At 45.9% G+C, this 21,175-nt stretch overlaps 2 protein-coding genes across 5 annotated transcripts in view; one reads left to right on the forward strand and one right to left on the reverse strand.

Moving 5' to 3' along the window:
- The window catches only part of SYNE2 (spectrin repeat containing nuclear envelope protein 2), a 330,936-nt gene extending 314,708 nt beyond the window's left edge, over nt 1-16,228 (forward strand). For 3 of the 4 annotated variants that reach the window (XM_064374924.1, XM_064374925.1, XM_064374926.1), the window contains 13 exons: nt 437-574; nt 1,689-1,883; nt 3,056-3,338; nt 4,161-4,229; nt 5,125-5,264; nt 7,885-7,999; nt 8,664-8,866; nt 9,879-10,079; nt 10,996-11,124; nt 12,623-12,814; nt 14,223-14,309; nt 14,814-14,863; nt 15,131-16,228. In XM_064374924.1, the coding sequence (XP_064230994.1) occupies nt 437-574; nt 1,689-1,883; nt 3,056-3,338; nt 4,161-4,229; nt 5,125-5,264; nt 7,885-7,999; nt 8,664-8,866; nt 9,879-10,079; nt 10,996-11,124; nt 12,623-12,814; nt 14,223-14,309; nt 14,814-14,863; nt 15,131-15,338 (2,010 nt within the window). In that variant the 3' untranslated portion in view covers nt 15,339-16,228. The remainder of the gene's footprint in view (nt 1-436; nt 575-1,688; nt 1,884-3,055; nt 3,339-4,160; nt 4,230-5,124; nt 5,265-7,884; nt 8,000-8,663; nt 8,867-9,878; nt 10,080-10,995; nt 11,125-12,622; nt 12,815-14,222; nt 14,310-14,813; nt 14,864-15,130) is intronic. The other variant, XM_064374927.1, reaches the window with a different exon arrangement.
- Nucleotides 16,074-21,175, reverse strand: part of ESR2 (estrogen receptor 2) — a 62,219-nt gene continuing 57,117 nt past the window's right edge. Inside the window, exon 8 of the mRNA XM_012464175.2 lies at nt 16,074-17,346. Coding sequence (XP_012319598.1) covers nt 17,262-17,346 — 85 coding nt within the window. The 3' untranslated portion in view covers nt 16,074-17,261. The remainder of the gene's footprint in view (nt 17,347-21,175) is intronic.

Consider the following 21,175-nt stretch of genomic DNA (forward strand, 5'->3'; position numbering starts at 1 on the left):
CTAAATCTTTCTGTCAAGCAAAAGCTGCAAAAGGCTGATGCATAAACATCAGGCAGAAGGCCTGGCCTGGCCTATCAGGGGGCTCTTCAAAGGACAGAGGAAAATCACTGATTTGTAGTAGAGAATTACAGAATTTCAAATGCTCAAGGACCTCAGAGACCATAATGAACATTTGCACTCTCTCCCCGACTTGCCAGTGTAGAAGCTGGGGCTCAGAGAAGTCGGGGTGGGGGGTCATTTGGTATCACAGAGCCCAGGACCAGACCCCAGGCTTCTGAACACAGTGCTTCTGGGGCTTACTGGGTACCCCAGTGGGAGATTGCTCCCTGAGTATCCTGGGCACCTTTTTCTTGTGGCCAAAGGTTACCTTGCCATCTGTCTGCACTCCTCCTGTTCAGTGGTCAATACAAATGTGATTTCCTCCCCACTTCTGCAGCATTTCACCAACCAGAGGGAAGAATTCGAGGGTACCAGGGAGAGCATTCTGGTTTGGCTCACAGAGATGGACCTGCAACTGACCAATGTGGAGCACTTCTCAGAGAGCGATGCTGATGACAAGATGCGCCAGCTGAATGTGAGGGCCACTTCCTTAGCTCTTCTGAAAAGAACTCACATTGGTGGGGGAGAGCTGGCCAAGTGCAAATTTCACCCGATACTCTGAGAGCAGATTTCAGAACTCCTAAAGCAGCCAGGCTACTTCCCACCTGTGTACTGCTCGATTATCCCGTGCCAGGACACCGTTCTCTACAGCCCAGGAGTATCTGTGTCACCAGTGGGGCCAAGAACAGAGATCCACTCTCCCATTGTTTCTGATGTCTGTATGACAGGCTGATCTCACTGTAATTCTCTCCTTGGCTAGATTTTGGAAGAGGTTGAGAAATGGAAATTTGCCTTCCCTAGTATAATGGCACCAATGAATATTATTGTGTCAGCAAAAACAAATGCCCATTTGTGGCTTATTATGGGAAATGTTCTATTTCCACAAAGTTTTGTTGTGGCAAGTTCTTTCTCTCACACCCAATAACAGTAAATGTCCACTCGTGTCAAACCTTCAGAATTATTTTAATTGGAAAAGCTAGTGCCCATAAAGAGGGGAATACAGACAATCATTTTAAATTTTCTTTTTTTATTTATTTATTTTTTTGAGATGGAGTTTCGCTTTTGTTGCTCAAGCTGGAGTGCAATGGTGTGATCTCATTTTAAATTTTATTTATTTTTTTGAGACGGAGTTTCGCTTTTGTTGTCCAAGCTGGAGTGCAATGGTGCAATCTCGGTTCACTGCAACCTCTACCTCCTGGGTTCAGGCAATTCTCCTGCCTCAGCCTCCTGAGTAGCTGGGATTACAGGCGCGCGCCACCATGCCCAGCTAATTTTTGTATTTTTAGTAGAGACGGGGTTTTACCATGTCCACCAGGATGGTCTTGATATCTTGACCTCATGATCCACCCACCTCGGCCTCCCAAAGTGCTGGGATTATGGCTGTAAGCCACCCCGCCCTCCCGGCCAATCATTTAAAATTCTTAAGGTGTCATTGTCACTTAATTAAAAACAAAGCTAGAGTAGCATGTGAAGGAACAAAACAATAATGACATTTGGATGTTTTTTTCTGTGGCCCAGTTAGAGGAAACAGGCTCTGGATGCCCCGGGTGAACTTTCTTTGAAGTCCTTTCTTTCCCCTCTCTCAACAGGGCTTCCAACAGGAGATTACATTAAATACCAACAAAATTGATCAGCTCATTGTGTTTGGGGAGCAGCTGATTCAGAAGAGCGAGCCCCTGGATGCCGTGCTGATCGAGGATGAGCTGGAGGAGCTCCACCGCTACTGCCAGGAGGTGTTCGGAAGGGTCTCCCGGTTCCACCGGCGGCTCACCTCCCACGCTCCGGTATGGGCACTGCCACCTAGAAAGGGCACCTGGGCTGCTCAGAGTTTACGTGAGATAAAATTTTTAAAAAGTTAGGAGACTATCTTATCATAGTGAACTATGGTTTGTATTTTGGTTAAAAAAAAAAAAAGACTATCAAAAAATTTTAATTTCCACTTTTATTACTGTAGAGCCACAATAACTTACGGGCTCCCGTTCCCCAGTGGAAAGCATGGCACTCCTGAAGCGCATGCTCCTCGAGTCTGCTTTAAGTATTCCTCCAGGCGGGGCTTGTCTGGCATGTGTCTCTTCCCCTAGAATTCCTGAAGAACTCTTCTGGCTTTTATTACGTCAGTAACTTGGGAATTTATTTGCCCTTCCCTTGTTCTTAGAGGCTGGAAGCTTTTAGTATTTGTGCCTTTCTGATGCTTTGTTCTCACCTTGGAAGAGTCAACACAACAGTTTCAAAAGCAACTTTGATGTTTCCCTGGATGAAAGGCCTTTTCCTTTGGGAAGTTCAGGTGGAGTTCAGGCCACCATTGAAAGTTTACGGCCTTTGTGTGCCTGAAGCTCGAATGATGACCGTTGACCAACACAACTGGCCAGTCTCTCTTTTTTGTCCTTCCCACTGGCCACATTCAGATGTAGTTATTTCATCAGACATGGCCTCAAATATTACCCTACAATTCTGATTTTTAAGTACAGCCACTTAAAGTTGTTTTTCTTAGACTGAAAGGGACGTCATGACACAAGCAGAATACAGACACTGAACAATTAAGACAAGAAAGAACCTGATGGATATAGTTCTTGAAGTCACGAGTCTTATCCAGAACATTCAAATGCCCTTTTCAAAAATACTCTGATTCTTGGAGGAACCTGACAGTAACACCATCAATGAAACTGGCAAGCATGCCCTTATCTCTTAGATAAAGTTGTTTAACTTATTATCAAACTTCAGCTTTTTTTTTCTAAGGAAAAAAGCTGGAGGTTTTGGAAAATACAGATTCTAGGCCCCACTCCAGATTGTCTAAACTGGAATAACCAGAAACAGGACCTGGGAACCTGATCTTTTTAAAGCTGCCTTAGAAATGCTATTGGTGGTTATTTTTGGAAACTGCAGGACAAGCAGACTTCTCATGCTCTTGCGTAGCCTGTGAGTTGATTAATTCTAACAACTGGATACTCTGGTTTAGGGCTTGGAAGATGAAAAGGAGGCCTCTGAGAATGAAACAGACATGGAAGACCCCAGAGAGATCCAGACTGATTCTTGGCGTAAAAGAGGGGAGAGCGAGGAACCCTCATCTCCTCAGTCCCTGTGTCATCTAGTGCCCCCAGCCCCGGGCCACGAGCGGTCAGGCTGTGAAACCCCTGTCAGCGTGGACTCCATCCCCCTGGAGTGGGACCACACAGGCGACGTTGGGGGCTCCTCCTCTCACGAAGAGGACGAGGAGGGTCCATACTACAGCGCACTGTCAGGTAACAGCTGGGTTCCCAGCACCCTGGAAAGTGACCTGTTTGGCTGTTTTTAGCCCCTTAGCAACACGGCCAGCTCTTGATGACCAAGAGTCCAGCTTGTCGCCGACCCTGACTTCTGTGGCTTCTTGTGTTCTATCCTGCCCATCTCTTAACTTACCTGAGAATTGGCTCACTCTCATTACAGGTGGAATGAAAGGGAAAAAAAAACAACAAAATTCACATTTAGACATTAAGCCTGTTCTTCAGTGATGGCTCTGGCTGTCTGGGAGACTCATCAGTGATTTTTTTTTTTTTTTTGAGACAGAGTCTCACACTGTCACCCAGGCTGAGGTGCGATCACGGCTCATTGCAGCCTCAACCACCAGCGCTCAAGCAATCCTCCCACCTCAGTCTCCTGAGTAGCTGTGACTCTAGGTACACGCCACCACACTCAGCTAGTTTTTAAATTTTTTATAGAGACAAGGTCTTGCTATGTTGCCAGAGCTGGTCTTGAACCCCTGGGCTTAAGAAGTCCTCCCACCTCAGCCTCCCACAGTGCTGAGATTGCAAGCGTGAGCCACCATGCCCAGCCTCCCTTTCAGTTGAGTCTTAGAGTGTCAGCAGATTGAGGAGCTCCCTTGTTTTGATACCCATTGTCCTGCTTTGGACAGTCGAGTTGGCTGGGAGGAAAAAATCCTTCTGGATTTCAAAATCCTTTTAATTGAAAAAATAAAGGGTAGTTAGTTTTCTCCCCCCAGCTGACAGTGTTACTACTGTGTGTTAATACTTGGGCATTAATCTTCAGGCACCTCCAATGAGGCAAATGACATTGTTCTTTTTCAGATGTAGAAATCCCTGAAAATCCTGAGGCATATCTTAAAATGACCACAAAAACTTTGAAAGCGTCTTCTGGTAGGCCCCCGCCCATGCATGTCTCAACATGGCAGCATCCTGTGGCACACGCTGCATCCTCAACCTCGCTCCCGTGTCGTGTCTGCCTCTGCCTTCTGTGGACACCATGCGCCTCGGTCCTTGTGTCATGGTGTATTTACACTGCCGTACTCACCCATACCTGCGTGCTCCTTACAGAACCCCATCCAAGCCAGAGCTGTCTCGATACCAACCCTCTCCTCCCTTCAGGCCTGTGCAGAGGGAATTTTTCATGGTGCCTTTTTTGATTTTTTTCTCCATCTAACTGAAGTCCTTTGGCATGGGCCAAGCTTTCTTCATGGTGGCTTGGTTTGGAACTATTTCCTTGCTTTACTGGGATCTCCTGGTGGAACGGGGTGGATGGGTGAGTGGGTAGCGGGTAAAGGTACTGATGATTTGCCATAGGAGGAAAAAACCTTCCTTTCCTTGATTTCGCAGCTTTAATCTTCATCCTTTGCCCCATCCCCATCTGCCATGGTGGGTCGGGGAGAGCCCTGAGGAGCCCTTGGGTTCCCAAGACCATCTTGACGTTCACTGTTCCCCTCACTCCTGAGAGGCCTTCTGCCCTCTTGGTCCCCAGACCCGGCCTTGCCGCTTAATGTTCCTACCACTCGAGACCCTGGCTCCAAAACGCCACTCATCCCACAGCAAATCATGTTGGTCATGTTCCATTGTGTACCCATCTAGTGAAGGCACAATGTTGCTGAGTTGCATGACTCTCATCTCATTCTCTTCTGGGACATACTGACATTTTGCAAACATGCATGCTTTGCAAGGAAAGCTGCAAACTCATTTTCATACTATAACCTGATGCCATGTCACCCATGACCTGTTTGTTGGGAGAGAATGGACTAGCGCTTGCTGCCTTTCATTTCAGGTAAATCCATTTCGGACGGCCACTCGTGGCATGTTCCCGACAGCCCTTCCTGTCCCAAGCATCACTACAAGCAAACGGAAGGTGATGGGAATGTTCCACCTGTTCCTGCCGAGTCCAGCACCCCTTATAACCCACCCTATGTAAGTCTTGACTCCACTGGGAATATAGCCTTTGTGTGTAATAGTTACATTCGCAAGAGAGATCTGGTGTGAACCGTGTGTGTTCACTCCCCACCCCCGGCATATTTTGGGATGGTTTTCTCATGGTGACAGTATCTCTGCTGAGCTGTCCGTACTTCATTAGAACCCTGGCAAAACTGATTAGATTTAGAGATAGGTTTCTGGCCAAAAACCATCTTAGTGTATGTTGGTGTGGTGTAACAGTCATTATTACTGTCAAGTCAGGTGTCTGTGCAAATAGTGAGCAAGCAAGGTGCTGCCTTTCCTGAACTGCTCTCAGAGCTCCCAAGCCTTTGTCTTTTTGTGCTGTTTGTTTGTTTTGTTTGAGATGGGGTCTCATTCTGTTTCCCAGGCTGGAGTGCAGTGACACGATCTCGCCTCATTAGAACCTCCGCTTCCTGGGTTCAAGTGATTTTCCTGCCTCAGCCTCCCAAGTAGCTGGGATTACAGTTGTGCACCACTATGCCTGGCTAATTTTTGTATTTTTAGTAGAGACGGGCTTTTACCATGTTGGCCAGGCTGGTCTTGAACTCCTGACCTCAAGTAATCCATCTGCCCCAGCCTCCCAAAGCACTGGGATTACAGGCATGGGCTACTGCATCCAGCCTTCAAGCTTTTATGTTAACCTATTGACCATACATCCTATTCCAAAAGCCATAACTTCATATTCAGGTTTGATGGTGTGCTGCAGTGGACACGGATTTGATTTCTAGCCCTGCCAATCCATCGCCATCATACTTGAGGCACTTCGACTTGCCTCTTTAAGCCTTTCTTACCTGAGGATAAAAACATTTCACCTAATTGTTGTTAAGATTATTGCATATAGGCCGGGTGTGGTGGCTCACACCTGTAATCCCAGCACTTTGGGAGACCGAGGTGGGCAGATCATGAGGTCAAGAGATCAAGACCATCCTGGCCTTGGTTTCACATGGTGAAACCCAGTCTCTACTAAAAATATAAAACTTAACTGAGTATAGTGGCTTGCACTTGTAGTCCCAGCTACTCCAAAGGCTGAGACAGGAGAATCTCTTGAACCCAGGAGGCAGAGGTTGCTGTGAGCCGAGATCACACTACTGCACTCCAGCCGGGCAAGAGTGAGACTCCGTCTCAAAAAAGAAAAAGATTATTGTGTATAAAGGTAAAAGAAGGTCCTTAGAAATAATGGTTGTAATTATTACTCCTGTATTGGTTTGTGGTTTATAGCAATGGCTGTCTCTTCTTAGTTACATTTTCCTCAGCTGGCAGCTCCTGGGAGGGCAGCCTAGGGCAGCAGCAAGAGATACTAAGGAGAGAATATTATTACATTATTGAGAAGATTCTGCCTTTGCATTGTCAAATCCGAGCGAGTTGATAATGAGCTGTCTGTGTCCAGTTCAGAAACTCTTCCTCTTGCTTAACAAGCAGGTGTCATTTTTAATCTGCCTCTCTGCAGTGCAGAATTAAGAAGACGGGGGAGACAGCAGTCCCTAACCTCTGCATGACATCCTTGGCTCATGTGGCTTGGCTATCCCTTTCTGTGATGACACCTGTATTCCTCACCTGGCCGCTTTCAAAAGTTCAGCCCTTTGATTGTGGCTGAAACAAGACGTATCACCACAAATCTGAAGGGTTTTTAATTGTTTTCATTCTGCACAAATAGGCCATACAGACACAATCCCAAGAAAGCAGATCTTTCTAAAAGAGATACTTTTATTTTTGGAAAGGCTCGAGATAATACCCCAGTTGGCTATGTGATAACAGAAGAGTCAATACGTGCAGTGAAAGATAAACACTTGGTAACGAATGTCCCTGGGAGGCAGATTCATCCTGTGTGCATTTCTGATTCTCCGTGATAATGATGCCAACCACCTCCACAGAGTGACGGGGTGGGAGGGCAGATAACTAAAATTCTGTATAGCACTGTGAAAATGTAAAAGTGCTAACTAACACAGTAACAGTCTGGTAAGCTTAACAAATTGTTCTCATTTGTTTCACATGGTTCATTTGAGGGGTGTTTGGAAGCATGCAAATTAAAACAGACCTTTTTTTTTTTTTGGAGACACAGTCTCACTCTGTCACCCAGGCTGGAGTGCAATGGTACGATCTCAGTTCACTGCAACCTCCGCCTCCCAAGTTCAAGTGATTCTTCTGCCTCAGCCTCCCAAGTAGCTGGGATTACAGGTGTGCACCACCACACCTGGCTAATTTTGTATTTTTTTAAAAAATAGAAATGGGGTTTCACCATCTTGCCCAGGCTAGTCTCGAACTCCTGACTTTGTGATCCACCCGCCTCAGCCTCTCAAAGTGCTGGGATTACAGGCATGAGCCACCACGCCTGGCCAGAACAGACCATTTTCTTCCCATCATTGACATCTAGTCTGCTTCTCCCTCCCTGGGCCTTAGCACACTTTATTTCTGCCATCAGCTTTGCCAGCTTATAAATGCTACCTAGACACTAAAGCACCACTGTATTCCTAGCAAGATACCTTTCAAAGGAAAGGGCCCCCCATCTCCTCAGTTCTTGACTGTTAATATGAATCTAGTTGTTCTTCAGACATCCTTAATGTTTACAGATGGTAACTTTAAAACTGGCTCATTCTAGGGAAAGCCGCTATTACCTCCAGGCACAGATGGTGGCAAAGAAGACCCACGAGTCTTGAATGGCAGCCCACAGCCGGGAGACGGGAGACTGGCCGGTATCACAGCGCAGCAGTCAGGTACTGCCTGTAACTAGCAGTTGTCCAGAGAGGCAGAGTCTGGTATTTAAGTCCTTGCTCAACAGAACATTAATTAGATATTAACCAACTATATGATTCACCAAAACTGGGGGACTTAACCCTACAACAACCAATGTTATTTTTAACCCAGCAGTTTGTATTCATGAACAATCTACGCAGTTCAGTGTAATTTGAAAACTAGTCTTTAAATATTGGTAAAATAAGCCTCCTGACGAGTGCATGCTTTCACTTTCTACATTTGTATATGAAGCTCAGACATGAAGATGATGATCAAAGTGTTGTCTCGAGTGTCCCCTCATTCGACCCAGTAATTAGTAATTACTCAACTAAATCTAAAGTTGACAGAATTGACCTGATTGTTTGTGGGCCAAAGGAGAAAACAAAAAATTCAGCATAAACTGAACTGCTGAGCTTGAAACTGTAACACATACTGGCAACACTGGGTTCTCTACCTCTGACCTCCCACTTCATTCCAGTCTTTGTGGGAGTGTAGGCCTCAGATCCTGTGCTATTCCACATTCCAGGAGAAGAGAGAACTCCTAAAACCAGACCCCTACAGTTTATCATCCTGACCCCTAATTAGCTGGAGCAGAGAAATCTGTTGCATTATTGCTTGTTTTAATTGGCTGTTTTTAAATTCCAGGTGCCTTTGACAGATGGGAACTGATTCAAGCACAAGAGCTTCACAATAAGCTGAAAATAAAACAAAACTTGCAACAGCTGAACTCTGATATCAGCGCCATCACCACTTGGCTGAAAAAAACTAAAGCAGAGCTGGAAATGTTAAAGACGGCAAAGCCTCCCTCTGATATCCAGGAAATAGAACTCAGAGTGAAGAGACTGAAGGTGAGTCAGAGGTGTGGAGGGGAAGAGGAATTCAGGATGTGCATGTGATGAATGCATTGCTATGCTGGATGAACATATCACATGTATTCATGGTGTAGCTGCAGTTTGCAGATGGTATATGGTAGAGGTCACTCTTCATGTCAGTTCCATAGCTGGCAAGGACGTAGATGCAGATTTTTGTTTTCATATGGAAGAGTATCTACAAATGATCCTGATCCCAGAGTGCTGGGGAGATGTGGCTCAGATCTCCAGAGATGGAAAGATCTGACATCCGAGGCACTTCTAGACTTTTCTGGAGATACTAGTGGCCACTGTCAGGCAGTGTAAAATCACCCTTCCAAACTGTATGCACAGTTTCAGGAAAGACTAGTGGTGGAACCTTCCTTGGAAGACCTTGGGAAAGGACCAGCTCACCTGCTGATGAATCCCGTGGCCTGAGCTCGTTACCCTTTTATGCAGTTAGGATGCGTCACCCACATAAGTCCTGGCTACACTGGAACTAGCCCAGGGAGCTGCAAAGGGACAGTTTGAGCCCTGCACATTAGGGGTGTCCTGAGCATTAGCCTGAGCTCCTGAGACCTAGGGCAGGAGTTTTGGGGGTATCCAGGCCCCCTTCATATTTGTACTTTTACTTTCTGCATCAGTATATTAGGGGTTACCATTCTGCCTGAGGAATAACATTTCTGGGATATCTAGGAGCAAATGCGGGATAACCACATACACTTTTTCTGGAAGACCTTTAATCTGGTACAGAAACATTAAGCTAATTGCAGAGCAGGCGCTGTAGAGGTCAGCAGGGTCTCCTCCGGCCTCTAGCAGGCCTCTGCTTTGGGGCCCTGTTGGCCAGGTTCACTGACTTTGTGAGGCAGCCCCCTCACCTGATGCTTCCCAGCCAGTCACAGGCGTGGTCACTCTGATTTCTGTGGCCACAACATGGAAAAGTGTGTGGAAGACTCGTTCCCTACTGAGGTTCAAAATGAGCTCCTAACCTCATCGTTTCCTTCTGTGGTAGGAGATATTGAAAGCCTTTGATACCTACAAGGCATTAGTGGTCTCTGTCAACATGAGCAGCAAGGAATTTCTGCAAACCGAGAGCGCCGAATCCACAGAGCTCCAAAGTAGACTCCACCAGCTGAGCCTGCTCTGGGAAGCGACACAGGGCATGGTGGACAGCTGCAGAGGGGGCTTAAGACAGTCGCTCATGCAGTGCCAGGTATGTTGACTCAGCACCCAGCCTCCTAGAGCCAGCGCCCAGGCCCACGTGATGGGAGCAGCAGATATTTTTATCATTGTCAGGCTGCTTTGGTGCAGCCAAATGTGGCTTGTGTCAGGAAACATGTGCCTTACCATTTGTTTCCAAAGAGGCCCTCCGGCCATCTCAGAGACCCACTGCCTGCCCCAGGTCTCTTGCTCTGTTGCCCAGGCCCAGAGCCACTCCTGGAGTAAGGGTACCTGCAAGCCACCTGTCGGTTAGAGATGCCCCCCACAACTCCTCTTTTTGTCCTTTTGCTGAGTAATTAAGGGATCTGGCCTTGAAACAGAGGAGCAGTTACCGCTTAATAGCCATCTGACTTTGGGCAAATCATTGAGTCTCCTAGACCTCAGTGTTCTCATCTGAAAATGAGAATCATTCTGTGCCTACCTCTTAAGGTTCTTTTTAGGAGAAAATGAGGCAGTGTGTGTAATCCTAGCCCAGTGCCCGACATAGGAGTAAATGCACAGCGGGTGTCAGCTCTGCACCACTGCCTAGCTCTGGCCATGTCTCAGGGAACATGAGCCCACCCTCTGCCTGTCCTGGTGGGTTGTTTCCCTCCGCCACAAAGCCCAGCAGATTGGCTGAGGAATGCATGTGGCCTTCATACGTAAAATTAGCCGGGCATCCTGAAGCCCCACCTTCCTATTGGCATTTTTATTCGCTGCCTCCTGGCACCGTGCCGAGTGCCTGCCTTCTTTTTTCTTCCTTGTTCTGGGGCCCTGGCATTTAGTTTAAAGCTGGCCCTTGTATTCACTGGGTAAGGCAAAAAAAGCAAATGACTGTGATGGATTGGAAGCAGCAAGCTGCATTCCTAGCATGCCCTCTTCCAGGGCTCTAAGAAATGGCAGTGCTCTGATGTGTGTTGTGTTTTAAGGACTTCCACCATTTGAGTCAAAATCTGCTGCTGTGGTTAGCAAATGCCGAGAACCGGAGGCAGAAGGCCCATGTCGCCCATCCGAAGGCAGACCCCCAGGCTCTCCTGGAGTGTCAGAGGGAACTAATGGTAAGTTTCTTCCCAAGGGCTATGTACTGCCACCAGCCTCTGTCAGTCCCAGAGAGGCAGCGCACTCAGGTAGCCTCGCCTAGCATTTCAGGAACTGTGCCAGTGGTGTCTCCCTGTAATGCACGAGTTCAGCCCTGTTATTCCTCCAGTTGGTGTCTACCGAGCAGCCCTTTGCAGTTCTGAAACCAAATGACTTGCAGGAATGGAGAGCCACAGTCCACAGAACTGAGGACATAGGTGGCCTGATACCCTGAGAACCTTAAAGCCATTTGAGTGGAAGTATTTTTTTCTCTTGTGACTACTGCTCATCCAAGGAGAAGGATGGTGCTCACTTGCTCCACAGCTGTGATGAGCTGAGTGGGTTTTCTGTATCCACTGTGGGAAAATCTTTCTTCTTGGAGGAGAGTCATGTCCTCGTGTATTCGTCAGTAACACACCAAGATGAGATTTCTGTATTCTCACTTATGCTCAAGGTGACATTTTCATCCATAAATCTGTATGTGGTTTAAATATTTTAAATTTTAATCAGAGTGCTAGCCATTGTTTAAATATATATGTATTGTTTTCCTAAAATGTTTGCAAAGCCCCAGTCTCCAGAGCAGTGGCAGCCAGTAGAACTTTTTGCAGTGATAGAGATGGCCAGCATCTGCACTGTCTAGTTACCTCATGTCGCTATTGTGACTGAAGCTGAATTTTTAATTTTAGTTAATTTAAATAGCCAGATGTAGGCCACGCTCACGCCTGTAATCTCAGCATTTTGGGAGGCCGAGGCTGGCCAATTGCCCAAGATTAGGAGTTCAAGACCAGCCTGGTCAACATGGTAAAACCTCCATCTCTACTAAAAATATAAAATAAAAAAAAAAAAAAAAAATCAGCTGGACATGGTGGCAGGCACCTGTAGTCCCAGCTACATAGGAGGCTGAGGCAGGAGAATCAGTTGAACCCAGGAGGCAGAGGTTGCAATGAGCCCAGATCGTGCCACTGCACTACAGCCTGGGTGACAGAGTGAGACTCCATCTCAAATAAATAAATAAATGAATAGGCACGTGTCTAGTGGCCATATTGTAAGCAAGATAACCACCCTTAACGATTAAAGCCTGTCTGGCTGGTGTGAACCTCCATGTTTCTAAACAGTATGGTTATGGTGCTGGTTCTCAGTTGATGGACTTTAGTTTCCCTTTACTTCATCCGGTGGTAGATGAAGGACCTGCTCTTCCCACACCACTTGCCTCACTTCCTTCCTCTAATTTCTCCAGCGTCACAACTGTCTTCAGCGTGAAAAGAAATAAAAAATAGGGGCAGGGTATAATCCACCTGTTATCTAAACAGTGCTGGGCTGGAGGACACAGACAGGTGGATATGAGAAATAGAAGGTTCTGGAGTTGAGTACCACCCATTGTTCATTCTGGAACTTTTCTGGTACTGAGAAAAACCTCATGTGGCCACACTAGCTTCCCTTTTGACAAGTCACTGTTTCACACACTTTTTCTATTTTCAGCAACTGGAAAAGGAGCTGGTAGAATGTCAACCTCAAGTGGACTTGTTACAGGAGATTTCAGACAGCCTTCTCATTAAGGGACATGGAGAAGAGTATATTGAAGCTGAAGAAAAGGTCCATGTTATCGAGAAGAAACTCGAACAGTTACGGGAGCAAGTGTCCCAAGACTTAATGTCCTTACAGGGAACCCAGGTGAGTCTACCTGTAGCTTTTAAATGTAAAGATTACCATATTAGATGCAGACAGGATGGCGGTGTTGCAGCCCCGCTCTAAGAAAGAAGCCATAAGCAAGGGGCAGGTAGGCCGAGTGGAGCCTCGTGTGCCCTTTTCTAGTTGTGCAGACTTTGGCTACATAAGCAGCCGGGCACAGGGGCTCACGCCTGTAATCCCAGCACTTTGGGAAGCCGAGGTGGGCTGATCGTGAGGTTAGGAGATGGAGGCCATCCTAACACAGTGAAACCCCATCTCTACTAAAAGTACAAAAAATTAGCAAGGTGTGGTGGCATGCACCTGTAGTCCCAGGTATTTGGGAGACTGAGGCAGAATAGCTTAAAACCTGGGAGGTGAAGGTTGCAGTGAGCCAAGATTGCACCACTGCACTCCAGCCTGGGCAACAGAGCAAGACTCCATCTCGCTCTGAGGGCAAAAAAAAAAAAAGCTGCATAAGCTCTTTGAATTTGTTTGGTCATTTTGAAAAGCCGGGGGGCAGGGGGTGACAATTTTTTAAACTTTTTAAAAAAGGAAGTGGCTAATTTTTGTATTTGTTGTAGAAGGCTTCTTGCCGTGTTGCCCAGGCCAGTCTTGACCTCCTAAACTCAAGCGATCCAAAGTGCTGGGATTACAGGCATGAGCCACCGCACCTGGCCTATTTTTAAATGGGTCCAACTCAAAACAATGGGAATACCCAGACTGTGGCCTCACTAGACCAAGGGCAGTTCTATCCCCCCCATTCTAGAGTCTGTTTTCTTCTAAGCAGCCAAGATTAGACTCTCTTGATGGCCACATGATCTCATCACTGACCTGTGATGAGCTCACCATCAACTGGAACTGCTGCCGTGGTCCTCTTGCTGTGGCTATACTCAGTCTCCCCAGCTCTGTGCTATGGGTTGGTTTTTAACACCGGTTGGCTTTTCTTTGTTTACATTCCTTTTTGTCTGAAAGAGTGTTAACATTAGGAATGAGAGCAATAGGAGAGCCCCTTGAGGAAAGATTTAAGGCTGAGCACAGTGGCTCATGCCTATAATCCCAGCACTTCGGGAGGCCAAGGCAGGTAGATCACTCAAGTCCAGGAGTTCAAGACCAGCCTGGGCAACATGGTGAAACCCCATCTCTACAAAAAAATAGAAAAATTAATCAGGTGTGGTGGTACATGCCTATAGTCCCAGCTACTCAGGAGGCTGAGGTGGAAGGATTGTTTGAGTTTGGGAGGCAAAGGCTGCAGTGACCCATGATTGTGCCACTGCACTCCAGCCTGGGTGACACAGTGAGACTGTCTCAAAAAAAAAAAAAAATTGATTTAAGCTGGGGGAGGGTGAGCTATACCATGAAGAATCTGCATGAAACATATTTCTGTGCTTAACCTTTGGGATCTGCATTTCAGAACCCAGACTCACCCCTGCCTGGCTTCGACGAGGTAGACTCAGGAGACCAGCCTCTCTCGGCGTCTATGCCAGCTCCCCGAGCAAAGGTAGGAAGCCCCTTCCTTCTGTGAGAACCTCACTGGTTATTTTTAAAAGTCACTGAGATGAGAGAAACTTGGGACAAGAGGCCATTAGCCATTTCAGGACAGCACAGGTCTGTTGTAGCCTGCTGACCCACGGAGAGGCTTACTCCAAATACATATTTTTTAAATAAAATGTTCTTTTTAAAGACTTAAAGCCTGTCTTCTAGTCAGTTACTCTTCTTTGGGATCACAGTAAGTTGTGAAAGATGAGAGTTCTTACAGTGTTGCTAAAGGGGTTTCCTCATTTCGCCATTAAATACAGATCAACAAACTTGACCCTGAAACTAAGTAGTTTAACAAACCTAATTATTTCCTACATCATGTGACATTTAATCCCAATTGTATTACTCTAGTCTCCAAAGTTTGGCTGTAACACACATGAAGGTGGTATATAATTTAAGAGAGAATATTTTACCATTGACAGGACTAAACTGTCTTCAACTTACTAACTGGAGTTTCTTTACCCAGCAGTTCAGAGGAAAGAGAACGACAGAAGGCGAGGAGGAGACAGAGAGCAGGTAACAGGACTTTACTACCACAGCAATGCGTTCCCTGCCCTGCATCCCACTGCCTCAGTCTTGCCAATGCCACTATCAGGTCCTTGCAAAAATCTGGTTTTTTGTCTGGAAAGGGCTGGTCTTCTCCTCTGAAACTGAACCCCAACTATTGGCCTCATTTAAATCTCAGGTGTTGGATTTCTTACTTACATAAGCAGGGGGTCAGGTAACGGAGTGGGTCGTGCCCGTGGAGCCTCCCGGTCAGCTCTCAACCTCCTCTGTTGGCAGGGTCGCCGGCAGCACACGGCCACAGCGCTCCTTCCTCTCACGGGTGATCCGGGCAGCCCTGCCCCTGCAGCTGCTCCTCCTGCTGCTGCTGCTCCTGGCCTGCCTGCTGCCCTCCTCTGAAGAAGACTACAGCTGCACTCAGGCCAACAACTTTGCCAGGTCCTTTTACCCCATGCTGAGGTACACCAACGGGCCACCCCCCACATAGAGGGAGTGGCTGGCTGCAGCACCACACCACCCACCTGATGGCTAAGGGTGCCCAGCACGTGGCCCCAGACCAATCTGTGAGTGACTCTCAGTGTTGGCAAGGTCCAGGGACCTGTGCAGACACCTTCTTCTGTGCTCTCTGGAGCCCAGGGCAGCTTTCAAATTATATTCCTCCCCAGGGGCAGGGAACCTGTGTGGCAGTTGCCCCGGGTATTCTGGCGAAGCTAGTTGATTGGTTTAGGGATCTCTGGAAATGTCAGTTTCCTGAAGAGCCAAGCACTTTGTGAATTCTGATTTATTTGTAAAACAGCATTATTATAAGGTAGGCAATATGATCAATGAGCAGTGGTGTCCATGGTGTATATTATAGAAGCAAGTGAGCACATTCCACCCTAGAAATGGTTCAGAAACTCATAGGCACCCTTAGCTAATGAAAACAATCATATTCAATATGTCTAGAATCAGTTTTACTATGATCAGCTGGCAATTTTGAGCTACAGGTTATACACCAAAATCTTCTGTTAAGTACCTAGCTCTGCTCTTTTATATTGGTTTACATTTTTAAAGAAATTATATTGCATGGATGTGGTTATTTGTGCATATTTTTTAACAATGCCGAATCTGTATGAATAATGTAAACAACTTTGATTTTTTTAAAAAATCAGATTTTAGCTGGAGCTTTTGACTAATGTACAGTAAATGCCAAACTGCTGACTTGATAGGGATGTTTTTGTAAGTAAGTTAATTTTCTAAGACTTTTTCACATCCAGAGTGACACTTTAGGTTTTAACTGTTTGGCCACGGGGGGTTGGGGGGCGGTTCAGAAACTTGAAGCTGTTTGTGGTATGTACAACTCAGATGTTTCTCATTAAAAAGACAAAATTAGCCAGACTTCTGGATTCTTTTACAAAGCAGTTCAATGGTATGCTTAATCTTCCAAAGAAGGAAAATTATTTTAAAAATATTTGGGGAGAGCCTTTCATTCTAAGTCTTACAAAATTAAACTTGTCTTATAGTCTTTAACTTTTACAAAATTAACTTAGATCTAGACTCAAAACCTGTTTGGCAAGAGGACCCTTGTGTATATGTAAATTACTCAGTGTGTGTGACCCTCAGATGCTACAGGGAATGGCGAAGACAGAATAGGAGGTGGACACAAAGATACCCAGTTTACTCTTGTCACCAAGGCTGGAGTGCAGTGGCCTCATCTCGGCTCACTGCAACCTTCACCTCCCTGGCTTGAGCGATTCTCGTGCCACCATGCCTGACTATTTTATATTTTTAGTAGAGATGGGGTTTTGCCATGTTTGCTAGGCTGGTCTCAAACGCCTGGCCTCAAGTCATCTGCCCACCTCGGCCTCCTAAAGTGCTGGGATTACAGGCATGAGCCACCATGCCCAGCCCAGTTTATTCTGTTCCTGGTCCTCTCCACAGCAAATTAACAGGCAGTCAGGGGTCTAACAAATGTTACAGGCAAAGCCCCTTGTTGCCCATTTAAGTCCAGTAACATATTGTTTACTTTCTACCTAAACAGAGGACATACATCAGCATTTCCCCTTTCTTGAGAAGATACTGAACCCAGTTCCTAACCTGCATGTCTTGGCAGGCACCGCTGACCACACCATCCCAGTCCCCTCCTCCCCTTCTCAGCAAGGCACAAACCTCAGGGGAAACCAGTGAAAGCCTCAGCTTTCCATATTGGTGCCCCTCATGGGTGAGACATCCACAAGGCCTGGGCAGTTAAGGAGACCATCTAAAGAGAATCTGTCTTCACTTTACCTTCAGTGTTTACAGTTATCAAATTGGTGGACTGATGTAAAAAGGAAGATGGTTTTTAACCACATAACTTCAGTGATTCCAGAGGGAAACTGAAGTGAAAACGTTACCCAAGCTTTTTCTTTGGGCCACCGAGTTGCTTAGAGGGTCACTGCTCCATCGTTGCTTCAGGCAAGAGTCTATCTCCAGCTTCCATTCCAAAGGAGGTGAGTGAGTGAGAGGCCTTTTCTGCCCTTAAGTAGAGATGCAGGACAAGTCAGAGTTGCAGTAAAGAACAGTGTGGTCTTCATTTCAAAGCCCAATATTGTGTGTATCAATTCTCGTCCCTTCCAGAGGATAAAGACCTTTAAGCTGGTTTGCCCCCATCGCCAGGGAGGCCCCTGCAGCTTCTTTCACTCAAAGCTCAGTGTATTCCCAGAACTGTTTTATGAGTACGTCTGGGTTTTACATCGTCTGCACATCTTTCATTGCCCACATGCAAAGGACATTTTCATATGACTGTTGGCACTAAGATAACTTCAAAATGAATGAGTTGCTTTTCTCCCCATCTGCAAAGGATATAATTCTAATTGAACTCAGATGGAATGATAGAAAATCTATCAAAATAACTGATGCACTAGATATCAGGACTTTTGTGGGCTGTGTTTTACTTGTATACGCGGAACCTGTGGTCATAAATCAATCACAAGTATGAGAATTGCTGACTAAAGATGAAATTGTCCCTTTTTACGAAGCCATACATTAAAGCAGAGCTTAACTCTTCTGAAATTGTACACAAGCATTTGTGTTCAGGTGCCTTTTCCCGTGAAGACTAGCCCTGGTTTTCATCAAATGCTCAAAGGACTCAAGCCCCAAAATAGAATTCAGAAAAGAATGTAGACACTGCTTAGCCCAATTTCTGTATATTCTTATACTCAACCCTCAACAAATACATTTTTAAAGCCAAAATAATGAAAACACTTTATTTCTATCATGTTAAACTCTCTGTGACAGTGCCATAGACATTAAAGGGACACAGTAAGGAAAAAACACTCCCTGGAGGAAGGGAGAGCAGGTCTCAAAAGTCTGCTTTCACATAGCAGCATACATTCATTTCTACAAGGCCCAAATGTAAAGCCTACAAATGAAGTGAACAAATTAGTGTAATGGTACAAAACATTCATCTGAGAAACTGGCAAATTATAGCCAACCAACAGGCTCTGAGGTACACATTGAATGATAAAAGGTATAGGACCAACAGTTAAGGCATTTAGAAACCCAACAGAGGAAACAGATGCAAAACCATCCAGTTAACAGGAACTGTTCACAGCTGGCATTGCCACTCCTTACGTGCTTCCCGTAGAGGAAACGCACCACCAGTTACCAGTGGCTAGCCATACAAGTCAATAGAATCCTTGGAATTAAAAAAAAAATCATTGACTCCAAAGCAACAAAAATGGCGCTTCAATCATACATCACAGACTGGAGCCAAAATTCCAGCAAGTTTGAGAGCTATAAAGAATAAGTGGCGTATGTTTTCACAGTATAGCATACCACACACCACAGGGAAGCATCAGTGCCGAAAAGACGTGAGTTTTACACGAGTACACTTCCAAGGAACATATTCCACGTGTTTGGGGAAAGCAGTCACGGATAGGAGGTGATCGCAGTACCCACTAGCTCACAAAACTGAGATGGGACAGTGGGAATAATAGAATGCATCTTATTTTTCCACCTGTCACTGGTGCTTTTCTGTAACGGTGCATGCAGACCCATCTAAGCTGAGGAGATGGGATCTAAAGGTATGGCGGAAGGCAACCCTGACTTCACCACCCCTCCCTTCTGCTGTGACTCAGCTCACAAAGCAGAGTCTCACAGAAGCAAGTCCTGGAGCAGAAGCGTACTGGCCCACCAGGCAAGCAGAAGACTTGAGCGCCAGTCCAAGCTTTGCCGTGAGTTGTTTTAAATGACCTTGAACAGGTGCATTTGCCCCTGTGAGCTTTAATTTACACATATATGAAAGGTACAGTTGAACATCTGTCAGATGTTTACAAACTTACTGTGTCTAGGGTGTCCTGGACATTGTGGTAGGAGGTGAGGGAGTGACACAAGGAGGCCTCATTTAAATCACAGCAGCCATGCATGTCAGGTTGCATCTGATGGACAGATTCTGCAGTTTTAAAATACTTTTTTTTAAAACTGGTTGAAGTGCATGGTCACTGTCGGCACTGGACTTAGAATGCCTGTGTTCAGCTCTATCGCTTATTCCCCATGTGACCTTGAGCAAGTTTGCTTACACTGTCTCTAGTTCCAAAACCAGAAAATCAGGACAACAGCAGTTCTTAAAAGGATTAAATGTGAATGACTGAGGCACTAGGAACTGTCTGGCACAAATTTTATGTTAAGATTTTCAGCAGCTTAAAAACATGTGTCGGGGTTGGGCACAATGGCTCATGCCTGTAATCCCAGCACTTTGGGAGGCCTTGAGGCAGATCGCTTGAGCGAAGGAGTTCAAGACCAGCCTGGGCAATATAGCGAGACCCCATCTCTTCAAAAATTACAAAGAATTAGCCAGGTGTGGTGGTATGAACCTGTAGTCCCACCTACTTAGGGAAGGCAGGGGCTGAGGTGGGAAGATCACTTGAGCCCAGGAGTTCAAGGCTACAGTGAGCCATGATGGTGCCACTGCACTCTAGCCAGGAGCAAGACCCTGTCTCAAAAAAAAAAAAGTCTCAAATTGTATTAAATGAAGATACTTTGTTTCAAAATAGGCCTATAAACAAAAGGTTCACTTTGAATTTGAAAAGTCCCTTAGCAGATATAAATAAGAACCAAACCCCATTTTCACAAGCTAGAAAATTCTAGAATTGCTTCAACTTACTTATATATATAAATATATATGGATATTTAATATGGCTCTGCCAAGTATTGGTAACTGATTTTTCTTCCTTACTGAAATCTAAAATAGTTGCCCTTCCAGCTGAGTTAGCAGGGGAGGTATTCCAGATCAAGACTCTACTGCACAGCTCCCGTCAATTTTGCAGTTCTGTTTTTAATGCAGATAAGAGTCCTCAGATTTGTTGTTAGGCTGACAGCTTTGTCTCATGTTCCCACCTTACTTTTCTGAGAAAAATCCCTTCAAGACTATTTTAGGGTCAAATCTTTTGTAGTCAGTCCTGGTGGGCAGTGAGTATGGGACAGGCCTGAGGCCAGACAGAGGGGTGAGGTAAGAACAGAGGGAGATTCAGTGAGAACAGCTGAAACACTCGGCGCTCGCCAGACTGCCCTCTCAAGGCTCTAAAGGGATTGCCATTGCCAGTTCACTCTCAGGAGTAGGAATGAAATCTGTCTTAAGATCTACTCTCCAAAAGTATATATATATATTTCCTGGTAATTTTTTTTTTTGAGATGGAGTGTTACTCTTGGGAGTGCAATGGCACCATATCGGCTCACTGCAACCTCCTCCCTCCCAGGTTCAGGTGATTCTGCTGCTTCAGCCTCCCAAGTAGCTGGAATTACAGGCACCCACCACTATGCCCAGCTAATTTTTTGTATTTTTAGTAGAAACGGGGTTTAAACTTGTTGGCCAGGCTGGTCTCAAACACCTGACCTTGTGATCCTCCCACCTTGGCCTCCCAAAGGGCTGGGATTACATGCATGAGCCACTGCACCTGGCTGGTAATTTTTGTGTGTGTGACAGGGTCTCCCTCTGTCGCCCAGGCTGGAGTGCTTTGATATGATCTCAGCTTACTGCAGCCTTGATCTCCCCAGGCTCAGGTGATGCTCTCACCTCAGCCTCCCAGGTAGCTGGAACTACAGGCCTGCGCCATCACGCTTGGCTAATTTTTGTATTTTTTGTAGGACAGGGATTCTCCATGTTGCCCAGTCTGGACTTAAACTCCTGGGCTCACATGGTTTGCCTGCCTCGGCCTCCCAGCGTGTTGGGATTTACAATCATGAGCCACCACATCTGACCTTGTTTTGGTTTTTTATGTTTTTGTTACCTGGTAGTCTCCTTTAAAAATACGTTTAATGGAATTTCACTGGAAGATAATGAGTTGTTGAAGGCTGCCTTCTTTGCCT

This window comes from Aotus nancymaae, unplaced genomic scaffold (assembly GCF_030222135.1).
Source record: "Aotus nancymaae isolate 86718 unplaced genomic scaffold, 86718_ANA_hifiasm-v0.15.2.pri h1tg000011l, whole genome shotgun sequence".
Lineage (NCBI taxonomy): Eukaryota > Metazoa > Chordata > Mammalia > Primates > Aotidae > Aotus > Aotus nancymaae.